General features: G+C 38.6%; 1 protein-coding gene across 2 annotated transcripts in view; it reads left to right on the top strand.

Annotated features, from left to right (window-relative positions):
- The window catches only part of dhx40 (DEAH (Asp-Glu-Ala-His) box polypeptide 40), a 44824-nt gene extending 43793 nt beyond the window's left edge, over positions 1-1031 (top strand). For both annotated transcript variants that reach the window (XM_051931313.1, XM_028806802.2), the window contains exon 18: positions 704-1031. In XM_051931313.1, coding sequence (XP_051787273.1) covers positions 704-840 — 137 coding nt within the window. In that variant the 3' untranslated portion in view covers positions 841-1031. The remainder of the gene's footprint in view (positions 1-703) is intronic.
- The last annotated feature ends 12710 nt before the right edge of the window (positions 1032-13741 follow it).

The following is a 13741-nucleotide window of genomic DNA, read 5'->3' as shown; positions in this document are numbered from 1 at the left end:
GAAAAAAATGTTTATTCTCCCCATACAGCTTACAATGTAATAAATTTGAAACAATGTAATACATTTTCAATAGATGTATACTTACTTTGGATAGTGTTAAATGTTGTTAATGAAGAACAAAGTTCAGAATTTAGGATACTGGGGACTGTTTGTGAATGCAAGTTTACATTCCAACAGATTTCTTAGTGAAATATCAGTCACTTCACTGGCGTAGCTTGACCTTGCTTTATTTTCAGTGTCAGATCTTAACACTTAACACTGTGTAAGTCCTTTCAAATGAAGCAGTTCACTCAGGATTATGTTATAAAGTACATAAGCTATCAGAACTGATGTAGAATCTCTGTTGTTTACAGTCCAAAGCTGTAACAATTGCAGTGCAGCCTATTAAATTTCTTTCATTTTAGTTAGCTTCTTTGTTAAGACTCGTTTTTTTTTTTTTTGGTTTTTTTTCCTCTTTTGTTTAAGGCGGCAACAATACCACTTGGCAATTATGTAAGTTATTAGTGAAAACAGCTACATTGATCCCATTTACAGCTATGTGAATTCATCATAAACCCACTGTTTCAATAAAAGTGCAGTTCGCTCCAGACTTTAGAAGTGTAATGGTAATCAGCATGATGTGCCTCATATGTCTTATACATCTCTAGTGAACAAAGAAATAATTAATGTTGTATCACCCAAAGTAATATATTTTACTTTGTAGCTGATTCACAGGAGGGAGCCTGGGGGAAACTGCAGAAAAGGAATGATGACAGATCTATAATGGATGCTCGGGAACGTTATCTCCAGAGAAGAGGCATCAGGAAAAAGGGCAGTGAAACTGCAAATCAAGAACCTTGAAATAAATCTTCAGATGAAGCTGTTTTTATTTCTTTTTTATGAATACATAGTGTGTATATATATATATATATATTCCTTTTAAGAGCTTTCTGTATATAGAGTACATTGTGCATATGACAGTGTACACATTTTTATACCCCTTTCCAAAGTTTTATCAAACCTTTAGTAAAGTGAATTCATTTTAAATTTAATTCTTTTCAGTTTGATTTTTTTTTCCTTCATCTTAAGGGAAAATTGAAGCTGGAAGCATTCCAAGGGGTGGAAAATTACTTATTTTCAATACTACCATTAATTTCTTCTTGTAATGCATTAAAAGAACCTCATGCCATATCTGACATCTTAATTACCTAGAAAAATAAATATATGGGGCAACAGACTAATAGTAAATATTATCAGTGCTGTTAATAATAAAGTCACAGATTAGTTATGTTATATTCCTATTTGGTGCTATTAATATTTTTCGCTCTTACATTTATATTACAGCTCCAGAGAAACACATAGTTTTATGAAAAAGGATACATTTATCATTTCAGGGAAGCTTTAAACAAACAACTGTGCTTTGTGCAGCTTTGAATGCTAAAGTGTTTTCTGTTGTGAGTTTTTTTTTAATTGAATGTTCTTTGTAAGCTGGTTAAAAAATATTGTCTATAATTTAAGTATTTATTTTCCGTTAGGCTGATGTCCAATTTTCTAAGGTTGCCTGTGTTTTCTGATTAAGCAATTCATTGGATGATTTTACATAGATTTTTAGAGTTAGGTATTTACTTAAAGAAAGTATTACATCCATTTCAGTATTTTGAATGCCTTTACCATTTTATATTATCAAACATTATAACGTTCAAAATTAGATTTTAGTCTATTTTGTAATACCTGAGCTACCTGACTGGAAGTTTAATTCAATTTTTTTTAAAGTATATAATTTGTCATGACAGGTTGTTACTGACATGTACAGGGAGACATAATTATTACCTAAAAAGTATTAAAAGGAAAAAGAATAAAGAGGAAAACAAAAGGTCATGCTGATACAAATTTGTAGCAAATAAAGTATTAGTCTAAGGTATTCAAAGAAATTTAAATGTGTGAAGATGGATGATTAGCTGTACAGAATTGGTTTTATTTTATAAAGTTACTGAAAGATCTACACCCGATATGACCTGCTAAGTCTTTTAGAATCTCAGAGGTGAATGGTAAAATATGTTGTTTCATAAGGATAAGCAAAATGCACGCACCAACATTCATATGAGGCCACTTTAGAATTCAGATTTACATAACATGCAAATCTTTGAGATGTATGAATAACATTGGAGTACCTTCCTGTATAAACACCCATACAGATACAATGAGAACATGCAAAACTCTACATATACAGCAGTTGGGTACAAGATTTACTCAGGATGCTGATTTTAGAAGCCAGCAATGCTAACCAGCTGGTCACCATGATAGTTGTCAGAATAATAGACAAACATCTTTCATAGGTTGAGCATTGTTTTTCATCATACAGTCAGGTCCATAAGTATTTGGACAGTGAAACAATTTTTATAACTTTGGCTGTGTACACCACCATAATGGATTTGAAACAAAGTAATCAAGATATGATTGAAGTATAGACTTTCAGCTTTAATTCAAGAGTTTTGACAAATATGTTGTAAGAGCTGACATTTTTATGCATGTGCCCCTTCTCTCCCCACCTCTATTTTCAAGGGCTCAAAAGTATTTGGACAACCTAATATAATCATGAATATATCGATCATTTTCAATATACTGCTTGAAGTCTGGAACCCATGGCCATCTCCAAGTGCTAGGTTTTCATCCTAGTGATAATTTACCAGGCCTTTACTGCAGCTTTCTTCAGGTGCTGCTTATTCGTTGGACTTTCTGATTTCAACTTTGTCTTCAGTAAATGAAATGCATGGTCAATTGGGTTGAGGTTAGTTGATTGACTTGCCTGTTGAAGAATATTCCACTACTTTCCATTGAAAGCACTTGGTTTGCTTTGCAGTATGTTTTGGCTCACTGTCCTATCAGTTTTGCAGCATTTGGCTGAATCTAAGCAGATAGTATAGCCCTATACACTTCTGCCAGCAGTCATATCATCAATAAACATTAGTGACAGACTTCCATTAGCAGTCATGCATGCCCATGCCATAACACTGCCTCCACCATGTTTCACAGATGATGTGGTATTCATCGGATCATGAGCCGTTTATTCTCTTCTCTATACTCTTTTCTTTCCAACATTCTGGTATATTTTGATCTTAAGTTTCATTTGCCCAAAGAAAATTGTTCCAGAACTGGACAGGCTTTTAAATATGTTTTCTGGCAAAGTCTAATCTACCCTTCTTTTGCTTGAGGTTTAATAGTGGTTTACATTTTGTGGTAAACCCTCTGTCTTTACTTTCATGAAGTCTTATCTTGATTACAGACTTTGGCAATGATAGGTCTTCCTCCTGGAGAGTTTTTTTGCTTTGGCTAAATGTTTTGAAGGGGTTCTTCTTTACCAAGGATAGTTGTCTTCTGTGGCTTTCCAGACCTTCTTGTGTTGCTGAGCTCACCAGTCCATTACTTCTTTTTAAGAATGCACCAAATGATTGATTTGAGCACTCCTCATGTTTCTGCTATCTCTGTGATGGGTTTGTTTTGTTTTTTCAGCCTAATGATGAACTGTTTTTACTTTCATGGACAACTGTTTGGATCTCATATTGACAGTTCACAGTGACAGCTTCCAAATGCTAATTCCATACTTGGAATCAATTCCAGACCTTTTACATGCTCAGTATTTAATTATATATTGTTGAACCTGTTCCCACCTGGCTATTTAATAGCTTGTCAGTCAAATGTCCAAATACTTTTGATCTCATGCGAATGGGGAGGCTATGCAGAAAAATGTCTGTCATTCCTAAACAGCTCATACAATATTTTTAGTAAACAAATCTATATATATAAAATTCTTTTCGTGTTTGGACTGGAAATTACGTATGACCACGCAATATGGAAATTACGTATGAAACGGAAATTATGTATGACCACGCGATATGGAAATTACGTATGAGCACAGAACATATTATAATACAGGAACTAATCACTTCGTTTGTGGACGCCATTTTTAGTAGAAGAGATGAGGAAAACAGCTTTGTGTCTTTCTACTTTTTAACTGCTCCAAGCTGTAAACAATGTGAAGACGAGACCGCGTTCAGCTGCGAGGGGTCATGAGAACAAAGTGGATGCTGGGAGGCATGGAATGTCGGGCTGTTCCGCCGGGTCGAGAGCTTCGCAGTTTTGGGCAGCGTCCTCTCTTCTTGCACTGTTTGTGACACTTCAAGTGCCCCTTCGGCTCCTGGGAGAGTGGAAATCTTTGCGAATGAGTGTAATCGGCGCCATCCAAGCAGGACTCTGTTTGTAAATTGCCCTGCACGACTACTTACTGTCCCTTAAGGTGAGTTTGGGTCACTAAAACCCCGCAACTTTCAAGGCTGCTTTTGTGATGAATTATTTTAAGAAGTAAATAACAGGCACTTAGTGCAAGGTTGTCAGGCAGAAATTTGGACGATCACATAGAACATGTAATTTCTATACCACAGCGGTCGTGTAGATAGATAGATAGATAAATACTTTATTAATCCCAAGGGGAAATTCACATACTCCAGCAGCAGTATACTGATACAAAAAACAATATTAAATTAAAGAGTAATAAAAATGCAGGTAAAAACAGACAATAACTTTGAATAATGTTAACATTTACAACCCCGGGTGGAATTGAAGAGTCGCATAGTTTGGGAGAGGAATGATCTCCTCAGTCTGTCAGTGGAGCAGGACAGTGACAGCAGTCTGTCGCTGAAGCTGCTCCTCTGTCTGGAGATGATACTGTTTAGTGGATGCAGTAGATTCTCCATAATTGATAGGAGCCTGCTCAGTGCCCGTCGCTCAGCCACGGATGTCAAACTGTCCAGCTCCATCCCTACAATAGAGCCTGCTTTCCTCACCGGTTTGTCCGGGCGTGAGGCGTCCTTCTTCTTAATGCTGCCTCCCCAGCACACCACCGCGTAGAAGAGGGCGTTTGCCACAACCGTCTGATAGAACATCTGCAGCATCTTATTGCAGATGTTGAAGGACGCCAGTCTTCTAAGGAAGTATAGCCGGCTCTGTCCTCTCTTGCACAGAGAATCAGTATTGGCAGTCCAGTCCAATTTATCATCCAGCTGCACTCCCAGGTATTTATAGGTCAGTACCCTCTGTGTAGTGCCTTTCACAAGGGATCTACTACCGAGAAATGATCCAAATACATTTTACCTGCTGTTAGTACTACTTACCTGTTCTGTTATAGTGCCTATAAAATGTAGTTTACCCGAAACCACTCCAGTAGTACTCAATGTATCTTTACATCTTAAATGTTAATGTTTTACTGTTTAATAACTTACAGACTACATTTTATTTTTTTCCCTTGCACTCACTGAGTGAAGCCACTGGGTAATCAGCTAGTTAATTATAAAAATCTATACTTTAATCACATGTTGATTGCTTTGTTTCAAATCCATTGTGGTAGCGTACATAACCAAAATTATGAAAATTGTCACTGTCCAAATACTTACGGACCTGACTGTACATGAGTATACTCATTGTTCATGACTGACACAATCATATACAGGTGCTGGTTTAAAATTAGAATATCATGACAAAGTTGATTTATTTCAGTAATTCCATTTAAAAAGTGAAACTTGTATATTAAATTCATTCATTACACACAGACTGATGTATTTCAAATGTTTATTTCTTTTAATTTTGATGATTATAACTGACAACTAATGAAAGTCCCAAATTCAGTATTTCGGAAAATTAGAATATCAATTAAGACCAATGCAAAAACAGGATTTTTAGAAATGTTGGCCAACTGAAAGGTATGAACATGAAAAGTATGAGCATGTACAGCACTCAATATTTAGTTGGGGCTCCTTTGGCCTGGATTACTGCAGCAATGCGGCGTGGCATAGAGTCGATCAGTCTGTGGCACTGCTCAGGTGTTATGAGAGCCCATGTTGCTCTGATAGTGGCCTTCAGCTCTTCTGAATTGTTGGGTCTGGCGTATTGCATCTTCCTCTTCACAATACCCCATAGATTTTCTATGGGGTTAAGGTCAGGTGAGTTTGCTGGCCAATCAAAAACAGGGATACCATGGTCCTTAAACCAGGTACTGGTAGCTTTGGCACTGTGTGCAGGTGCCAGGTCCTGTTGGAAAATGAAATCTGCATCTCCATAAAGTTCGTCAGCAGCAGGAAGCATGAAGTGCTCTAAAACTTCCTGGTAGACGGCTGCGTTGACCTTGGACCTCAGAAAACACAATGGACCAATACCAGCAGATGACATGGCACCCCAAACCATCACTGACTGTGGAAACTTTACACTGGACCTCAAGCAACGTGGATTCTGTGACCTTGATTTCCAAAGGAAATGTAAAATTTACTTTCATCAGAGAACATAACTTTGGACCACTCAGCAGCAGTCCAGACGCTGTCTCTTGCTCAAGAGTGGCTTGACACAAGGAATGTGACAGCTGAAACCCATGTCTTGCATACGTCTGTGCGCGGTGGTTCTTGAAGCACTGACTCCAGCTGCAGTCCACTCTTTGTGAATCTCCCCCACATTTTTGAATGGGTTTTGTTTCACAATCCTCTCCAGGGTGCGGTTATCTCTATTGCTTGTACACTTTTTTCTACCACATCTTGTCCTTCCCTTCACCTCTCTATTAATGTGCTTGGACACAGAGCTCTGTGAACAGCCAGCCTCTTTAGCAATGACCTTTTTTTTTTTTTTTTTTTTGTTCCTTATTTCGCCTTATACAATTTCTTGTATTAGGAATTTGTTAGTTTTCACATACCCCTTGGGGTCAGAGCGCAGGGTCAGCCATTGTACAGCGCCCCTGGAGCAATTACAGGTTAAGGGTCTTGCTCAAGGGCCCAGCAGAGTAGGATCTCCTTTTGGCAGTGACGGGGATTCGAACTGGCAACCTTCAGGATACCAGCGCAGATCCTTAGCCTCAGAGCCACCACTCTGCCCTGTGTCTTGCCCTCCTCGTGCAAGGTGTCAATGGTCGTCTTTTGGACAACTGTCAAGTCAGCAGTCTTCCTCATGATTGTGTAGCCTACAGAACTAGACTGAGAGACCATTTAAAGGCTTTTGCAGGTGTTTTGAGTTAATTAGCTGATTAGAGTGTGGCACCAGGTGTCTTCAATATTGAACCTTTTCACAATATTCTAATTTTCCGAGATACTGAATTTGGGACTTTCATTAGTTGTCAGTTATAATCATCAAAATTAAAAGAAATAAACATTTGAAATACATCAGTCTGTGTGTAATGAATGAATCTAATATATAAGTTTCACTTTTTGAATGGAATTACTGAAATAAATCAACTTTGTCATGATATTCTAATTTTATGACCAGCACCTGTACTTAAAAAGACTGTGTCCTGTTTGGTGGGAGTGCTAAACAACCCAAGAGTCAATAGTGCACTGTGTTTAATACCAATTGATTGCCTCAGGGTTGATATAAGTAATCATATTGTTGAATTATGGCAGTGACATTATAAAAACTTACTGTAGAGCAGAGGTCCTGGGGACCCCTGTGCCTGCAGGTTTTTGTTCCAAACGATTTTGCCAACAGTGAGTCATTTTACTTGAGTTGAAAGTTTGAACATTGTGCCATGTACTCTGGTATCAGGTGAACTTAGAAGTAACTTTGTGTTTCAACATGGTATTTATTGTAGATCTAATAACATATGACCACTCCAATTCAGGTTAGTCATGCTCTTGTTCCTAATCACACTTATCCGGAAATCTTTTTCTTTTCCCTTGTGTAGCAAATAAGCCCTTTGTCCACCTCTTGAACCCTCAGGTACCACTCTGAACACCAGGTAAAAGTATAAATAGTATTTATTTTACAACTATTATACTGTGCACAAAGCACTCTCCACACCACACTATTCATAAACACTATAATTCTCAATACTCTCTCTTCTCCTCGCCCAGACACTTGCCACCCTACCTCCCAGCTCAGCTCAGTGTACTGGGCTTCCCACAGTCCTTTTATATCCCCTGACCCGGAAATGGTTCCTGGCAAAACCCACAAGTCTGTTTTCCTTCCGGGTCAGGGTAAACGGTCCTTTTCTTCACCCCGGGAGTACGTCATTTCTTCCGGTCACGTGACTGTGACGCACTCCCGGGTTATAGGGCACGCAAGAGCCCACTAGCCCCCCTACAGCAACTCCCGGTGGCCCCCAAGGTATCCAGCAGGGCTGTGTATATAAACTACAAAGTCCATGAGGCCCTGCTGGCATTCGGGGCACCATCATGCTGTCCGGAGGGCTCCTCCTAGCGGCCTGGGGGTGAGGGCCGGATTGGGAAGCCGGCAATCCTCCACACTTGTTAGTGTTAGATGTCTCTGTAATATGTCACCCATAAAACCAAACTCATTATCCCTAAAAGGGCCAAATACAGTGTATAGTTATTAACATACACTAAAAATAAAACCATCAAAGATTTCCACTACAGCTTAAGGCTGCACCACAACAGGGGCTTGTAAACTTGGGTTTCTTCTGTTGAGAATCTTTAGCATAAGAAGGATCAACTTTGATCAAAAAGTCTGTTTTCAAAGCCAGTGCATTGTGTAAAGGTGAGTCTGTCTAAATCAGGGGTGGGCAATGTCGGTCCTGGAGAGCCGCAGTATGTGCAGGTTTTTGTTCCAACCCAGTTCCTTAACGAGAACTCAATTATTGCTGATGAAGCACATATTGCTTAAGTGACATTTTGATGCTTCATTTTAGTGGTCTCGCTTGTTAAGGTTCTCCAACCTTAATTGCTTATTTCAATCTTAAACTGCTGCATTCAGTGTTTTAATTGCTCCTTATTAGCAATAAGATGTAAAAGACAAAGCAGCCAGCAATTCTCCAGCTAGCTTTTTTCCAATTGCATCTGTGTGTGCTCATCATGCACTGTTTGATTTAATAAAACACTTAATAGAAAAATGTGACAGACTGAAAATGATCTGTTTTAGGCTTCATATCATTTGGATGATATCCTTGGAAAGGAAAAAAATCTACGCTATATGAGCCTTACATTGCACAGACTAACAAGCCATAAAATTAAATAAGGTCTGAGATTGGCAATGATTGGTTTCTAATTAAGCAATTGGGTTGGAATGAAAACCTGTAGCCACTGCGGCTCACCAGGACCGACATTGCCTACCCCTGGTCTAAATGAACAGTTTGTTTTATGCCTCTACCATGAACTCCAGCCTTTTTCTTACTAGGAAATGTAAATAACACATGTCATGAGCCAGTTTCCATCACTGAGGTTTATGTTCAATTTCAAGGTTATTCTGACATTTACCAAGTATAGTGAAATTGTTACTTTTATATCTGTCCAACATACAACACATCATCACTCTCCAATTCCATAATCTTCAAGGTCTAGTATGCCAGGATGTGTTCCATCAGTGCCTGTCACTTCACTGGCTTCACAGATGACTCCTTGAATTTCTTTTGAAGATGGAGAGCTTTCATGCAATTTATTCAGGCTGATCACAACTGGGCTACCTTTCCAGGAATATAATTAAAAAAAATATTCTCCAAACAAATATGATTATTGTACAAATTCTGAAAAAGCTGCACTGGTTTACATTCTGTATCTAAAATATTTGTATATGATTTTTGTCCTTTTTTACATTTGTACAGATGGAGAAGAGTGTGTAAGCTGGGTTAAGAACTGTATCAGAGACTGTTTTTTAGGACAGGCTGCTTATCAAATATTTGTAAAATCATAAGGTAAAACAGGAAATAAGCACAAATCATTTTGTGTATTCTTTACTGGTCAGGATATGACTGAAAATTGAGAAACCTTTTTCAGGCCCTGCTGTCTTTCCTTGTCACCTTACAGGTTTGGAACCCTTTACTGTTACTAGAAACCTATATGACTGCATTTTTGATTCTTAAGTAATACACTGACTATAATTATGTCAGATTCTGTCTTCACAGTCTGTTAATCATAGATATTGAACAGTCTTATATTGCTGTATTATTATAAAAATCACTATTAAAGAATGCAAGTTAACTGTTATTTTAATATGTGCTGCAGGTACGTACCTAAGCATGCAACAAATAACAGATGTGTGGCTTGTGAAACCTGCTTTTAAATGTACTAATGTTTTTTTAAATTATACTCGCACAGTATCCAAACCAAATTGTGGTATTTTTTTAGTGTATAAACGTTGCAGTTAGCATTTCATAAGCGGCACTTAAGCTTTCTTCATCCACTCTCTTTCTGTTTCTTCATATGTCAGTCAGAAGAAGAAAGCTGCCAAGTTTAGAGAACAGATAGTTGAAGAGGTGGTAGGTTTATGTGGTTAGTTAGAGAAACAGCTGGACGAACCTGGGGGAGTGAAGAGGTACTGAATGCTTGGATGAAAAGAATATCTTTGGAGGAAGAGGGGGCAAAGTCAAAGACATAGCTAGATATAGTGGTTGATGGCTTTGGTCTCACCATTAACGGTGCCCTGAACCTTGGGAAATGGAGGAAGGGAGTGTGAGAGCAACAGGATCATCGGGATATTCCAGAATAATGTTCATTAAACCACTTTAGTATGCAGTGTGATTCTAGCAAAATAAAGCATGAAGTACAGGTTTAAAAAAAAAAAAAAAAAAAGTTGATTTTTCTTCAGTTGCCATTAAAAATGGACTCTTTCCACATTTAGTTTATACTCTGTTGCATATTAGTGCTGAAAATTATGAGAATGCTTTTGTTCGGTTATTGACTAGCCATGTGACTTGCCAAAGACAGGTAATAGTATAAATGTAAGAATATTTAGTATCTTTTGCCCGTTGTCGTACCTTCATCTTCTTTCCTCTGTGTCTAAGCCTGTCTTGACTGAAGTTCTCTCTGCCGAGCATGTTCCTGTGAAGCCTGCTTCTCTGACTCTAATTTCCTGGCAGCCTGCTCACCTCCTGTCTGCTTTTATAATTTCCCACCTTTGAAGGCAACTCTCAGCATGCTTTCCTGCGCTTTTACTCCTCCTCATGTGTCTCATATTCACACTTTCTCTTTTGACATTGCATCACAAAAGCCAACCTGACCGATCCGATTGCTCTGAGGGACTGGAGATTCACACAGATCTAAGCTACTCAAATATTAGGTGGTTTACACACTTTTAAAATAGCACAGCTCCGAATTCCCGTGCCTGATTTAATGCAATGCAAGGCTGTGGGAGCCAGAGCCTGTCTGTAGGGCTGGGCACAGAGCAGAAAACAAGCTTGGAGAGATCTTTAGAAATTGGAAATTGAGCAAAATAATGGTGTTGATACGTAATCTAGAGTGTTCTCTTATTCACACATTTAATTTCACCTGTATAAAACAGCCCCTGAGATATTCATAAAGTAAGATAATAGAATTAAACCAAAAATGGAAAAAACAGGACTAATAGGATATTATTAGCTGTTACAGGTAAAGGGCTATACAGCTGGCAGAGGTTTGCTGGAGTTGAAATGGCACCTGGGTGTCACAAGGCTTGTGGAGGTCCCTCCTTGCAGACAGGTGGTAGCACACAGTCCCTTATGGGACCATAATGGCCTTTCTAAGAAGACAGGAAATATGATGGTTTGGATCTTCTGCCTTTCCAAGACTATTCAGGGGTGCATTGGCACCAAAGACCATTAGCAGTCTGCCCTCACTGCAAGCAAACCATACAGTAAGTGGAAATTAGAGCCTGTCAAACTGCTTGAAACCTACCGAGTCTGCATAGTTGTAACATCAAATGTGACCAGCAAAGTTCTCAATTTAGGACTTAGTTCAACCTGCTAAAACTGAATTTTGGACTTCCTAACCAACAGACCTGAGCATGTGTGCACTGGCAGCATCACATCCTCCACACTGACCTTCCATAAGTTAGAACACTGATATCCCTTCTTCCTGTTTACGGACAAGACATTTTCCTGCTCACTTGATGCCAGGACAACAATCTACAGCTTAAAGTTATCAAACTCAACGAACCAGTCATAGGCATCAGGAAATCAAAGGCAGACCGCACTGATATTTGCATTTAAGGAGATGGGGTTGAGATGTTGATTAGCTTTACATTTTTTGGAATGACTATAACTGACAAACTGTAAAGGGCACAACACATTTTGGCTCTTGTCAAAAAGGCTTACTAGTGCCTCTATTTCCTCAGATGTCCAAGGGCAGTTAGAGCTTCTCCATCTGTTCTCATGAACGTCTACAGGTGTTCAAGAAAGTGCCTTCTCAATGGCAATTTAACATCCTGGTACAGCCCCTTCTTAGCTCAAGTCTGTAAAGCACTGCAGAGGGTGGTGACGGTGGCATAGAACATTACCAGCACCAAGCTGCTTTCTGTTGATGTACAACCCTCACTGCCTTCGAAAGGCAAGCAGGATGCAGCCATCCTGTACAGCTGCTTTTAGCATACAGTGCCAGGCCATTTACAGTCTTCCCAGTAGATTCAGGAACAGCTTCTACCCACAAGCTGTAAGGTTACTGAACGGTCACTCAATTCAAATATTGTAACATAACAAACAATGTATAAATACATAACACCAATTCTTATTGTATATATCTCTCTATTATAAAAAAAAATCCATCGACGCAACAAGACTTTTTGGAGACCAGACTTTTTTGGAAAAGAGATTTTTTTCAAGTCCCACGAGACAAGACTTTTGCCTTGACATTTTTTCAAGTCACGCCCTCCTCTCCATTTTCAAACAAGACCTCAATTCTCATTTGTGTGAATGCTTTTGTCAGACACACTTCCTGCGCTCTCAGCTCTTATATGTTTTAACGTTTTCCTCACTTTAAGTTCCCAATTAAAGAAGGCATATTATGTCCAAATCTTATTGAAGAATTTCAACATGAAGGGTTACCGACATAAAAAATGAGTACATGCACAATCCTAGCACCGAGAAACAAGGAAGTCAAATGAATTAACGCCAAAAATGTTGATCGGTTACACATCAAATTAGTTAAATGCATCCAAAAATGTCGAACGGTTACACAGCAAATTGGTTAAATGCGTATCAATAGACTATGCTGAAACAGTTGGTGATGATCGTGCGGAAGATGACAACAACAACTTACAATATCCCAAAGAATATCACAACCGTTAACAATGACCCGGTCTTACAATGCACGAATTACTGTTGAAAGAAGGATGTATCCAAGAAAGGTAATGTAGTACATCTTCTGTGGATAACATTAGACAACAAAGGAGATCTTGATATGCCATTCGTATTAAAATATTTACAGTTTCCCGTTAGAATAGCTTTTGCAAAGACAATTAACAAATCTCTGACCAAACATTTGAAAAAGTCGTTTTATTTAAAAGAGAGAAAGAAATGAAATTCAATCACGTTGCAATGATTCATATGTAACAATTCCTATGAAAATAAAAATCTGTTTAAATTGTAAATCCCCATACGCGAGTGGTAGAACCACAAAGAGGCTAGCATGTAGGGCAGGCCGGGGGGTTGGCGAACAAAGCGAGCAGGGGGTGAAGCCCCTAATTACATAATATAATGGTGTTGAGTTCATTTTCTGCTCACTTAACTATTCACAGTAAGACATCTTAAGCAAGGGTGCCCAAACTTTTGCATGCCACTGTATATGTTGTATGTTAAGGTTGATTATTTTTAGATTTTATTTTTGTGTAAGGAGACATGCAAGCTTGAATTTCATTGTACTATATACACAGACAATAAACTTGACTTGAATGTCACGCAATGTGGCCAAGTATTTGGGAAATATGGAAGGGAAGACAGCCAGGAGATACGGAAGCACTGATCATTGTGATAGTACTGGAAGGTAAGAAAGTAAGCCCCCATTTAGAAATGCTCTCTGAATCAACAGATTAT

The sequence above is a fragment of the Erpetoichthys calabaricus genome, chromosome 8, assembly GCF_900747795.2.
Source record: "Erpetoichthys calabaricus chromosome 8, fErpCal1.3, whole genome shotgun sequence".
Lineage (NCBI taxonomy): Eukaryota > Metazoa > Chordata > Cladistia > Polypteriformes > Polypteridae > Erpetoichthys > Erpetoichthys calabaricus.
This window is presented reverse-complemented; position numbering and strand designations above follow the sequence as displayed.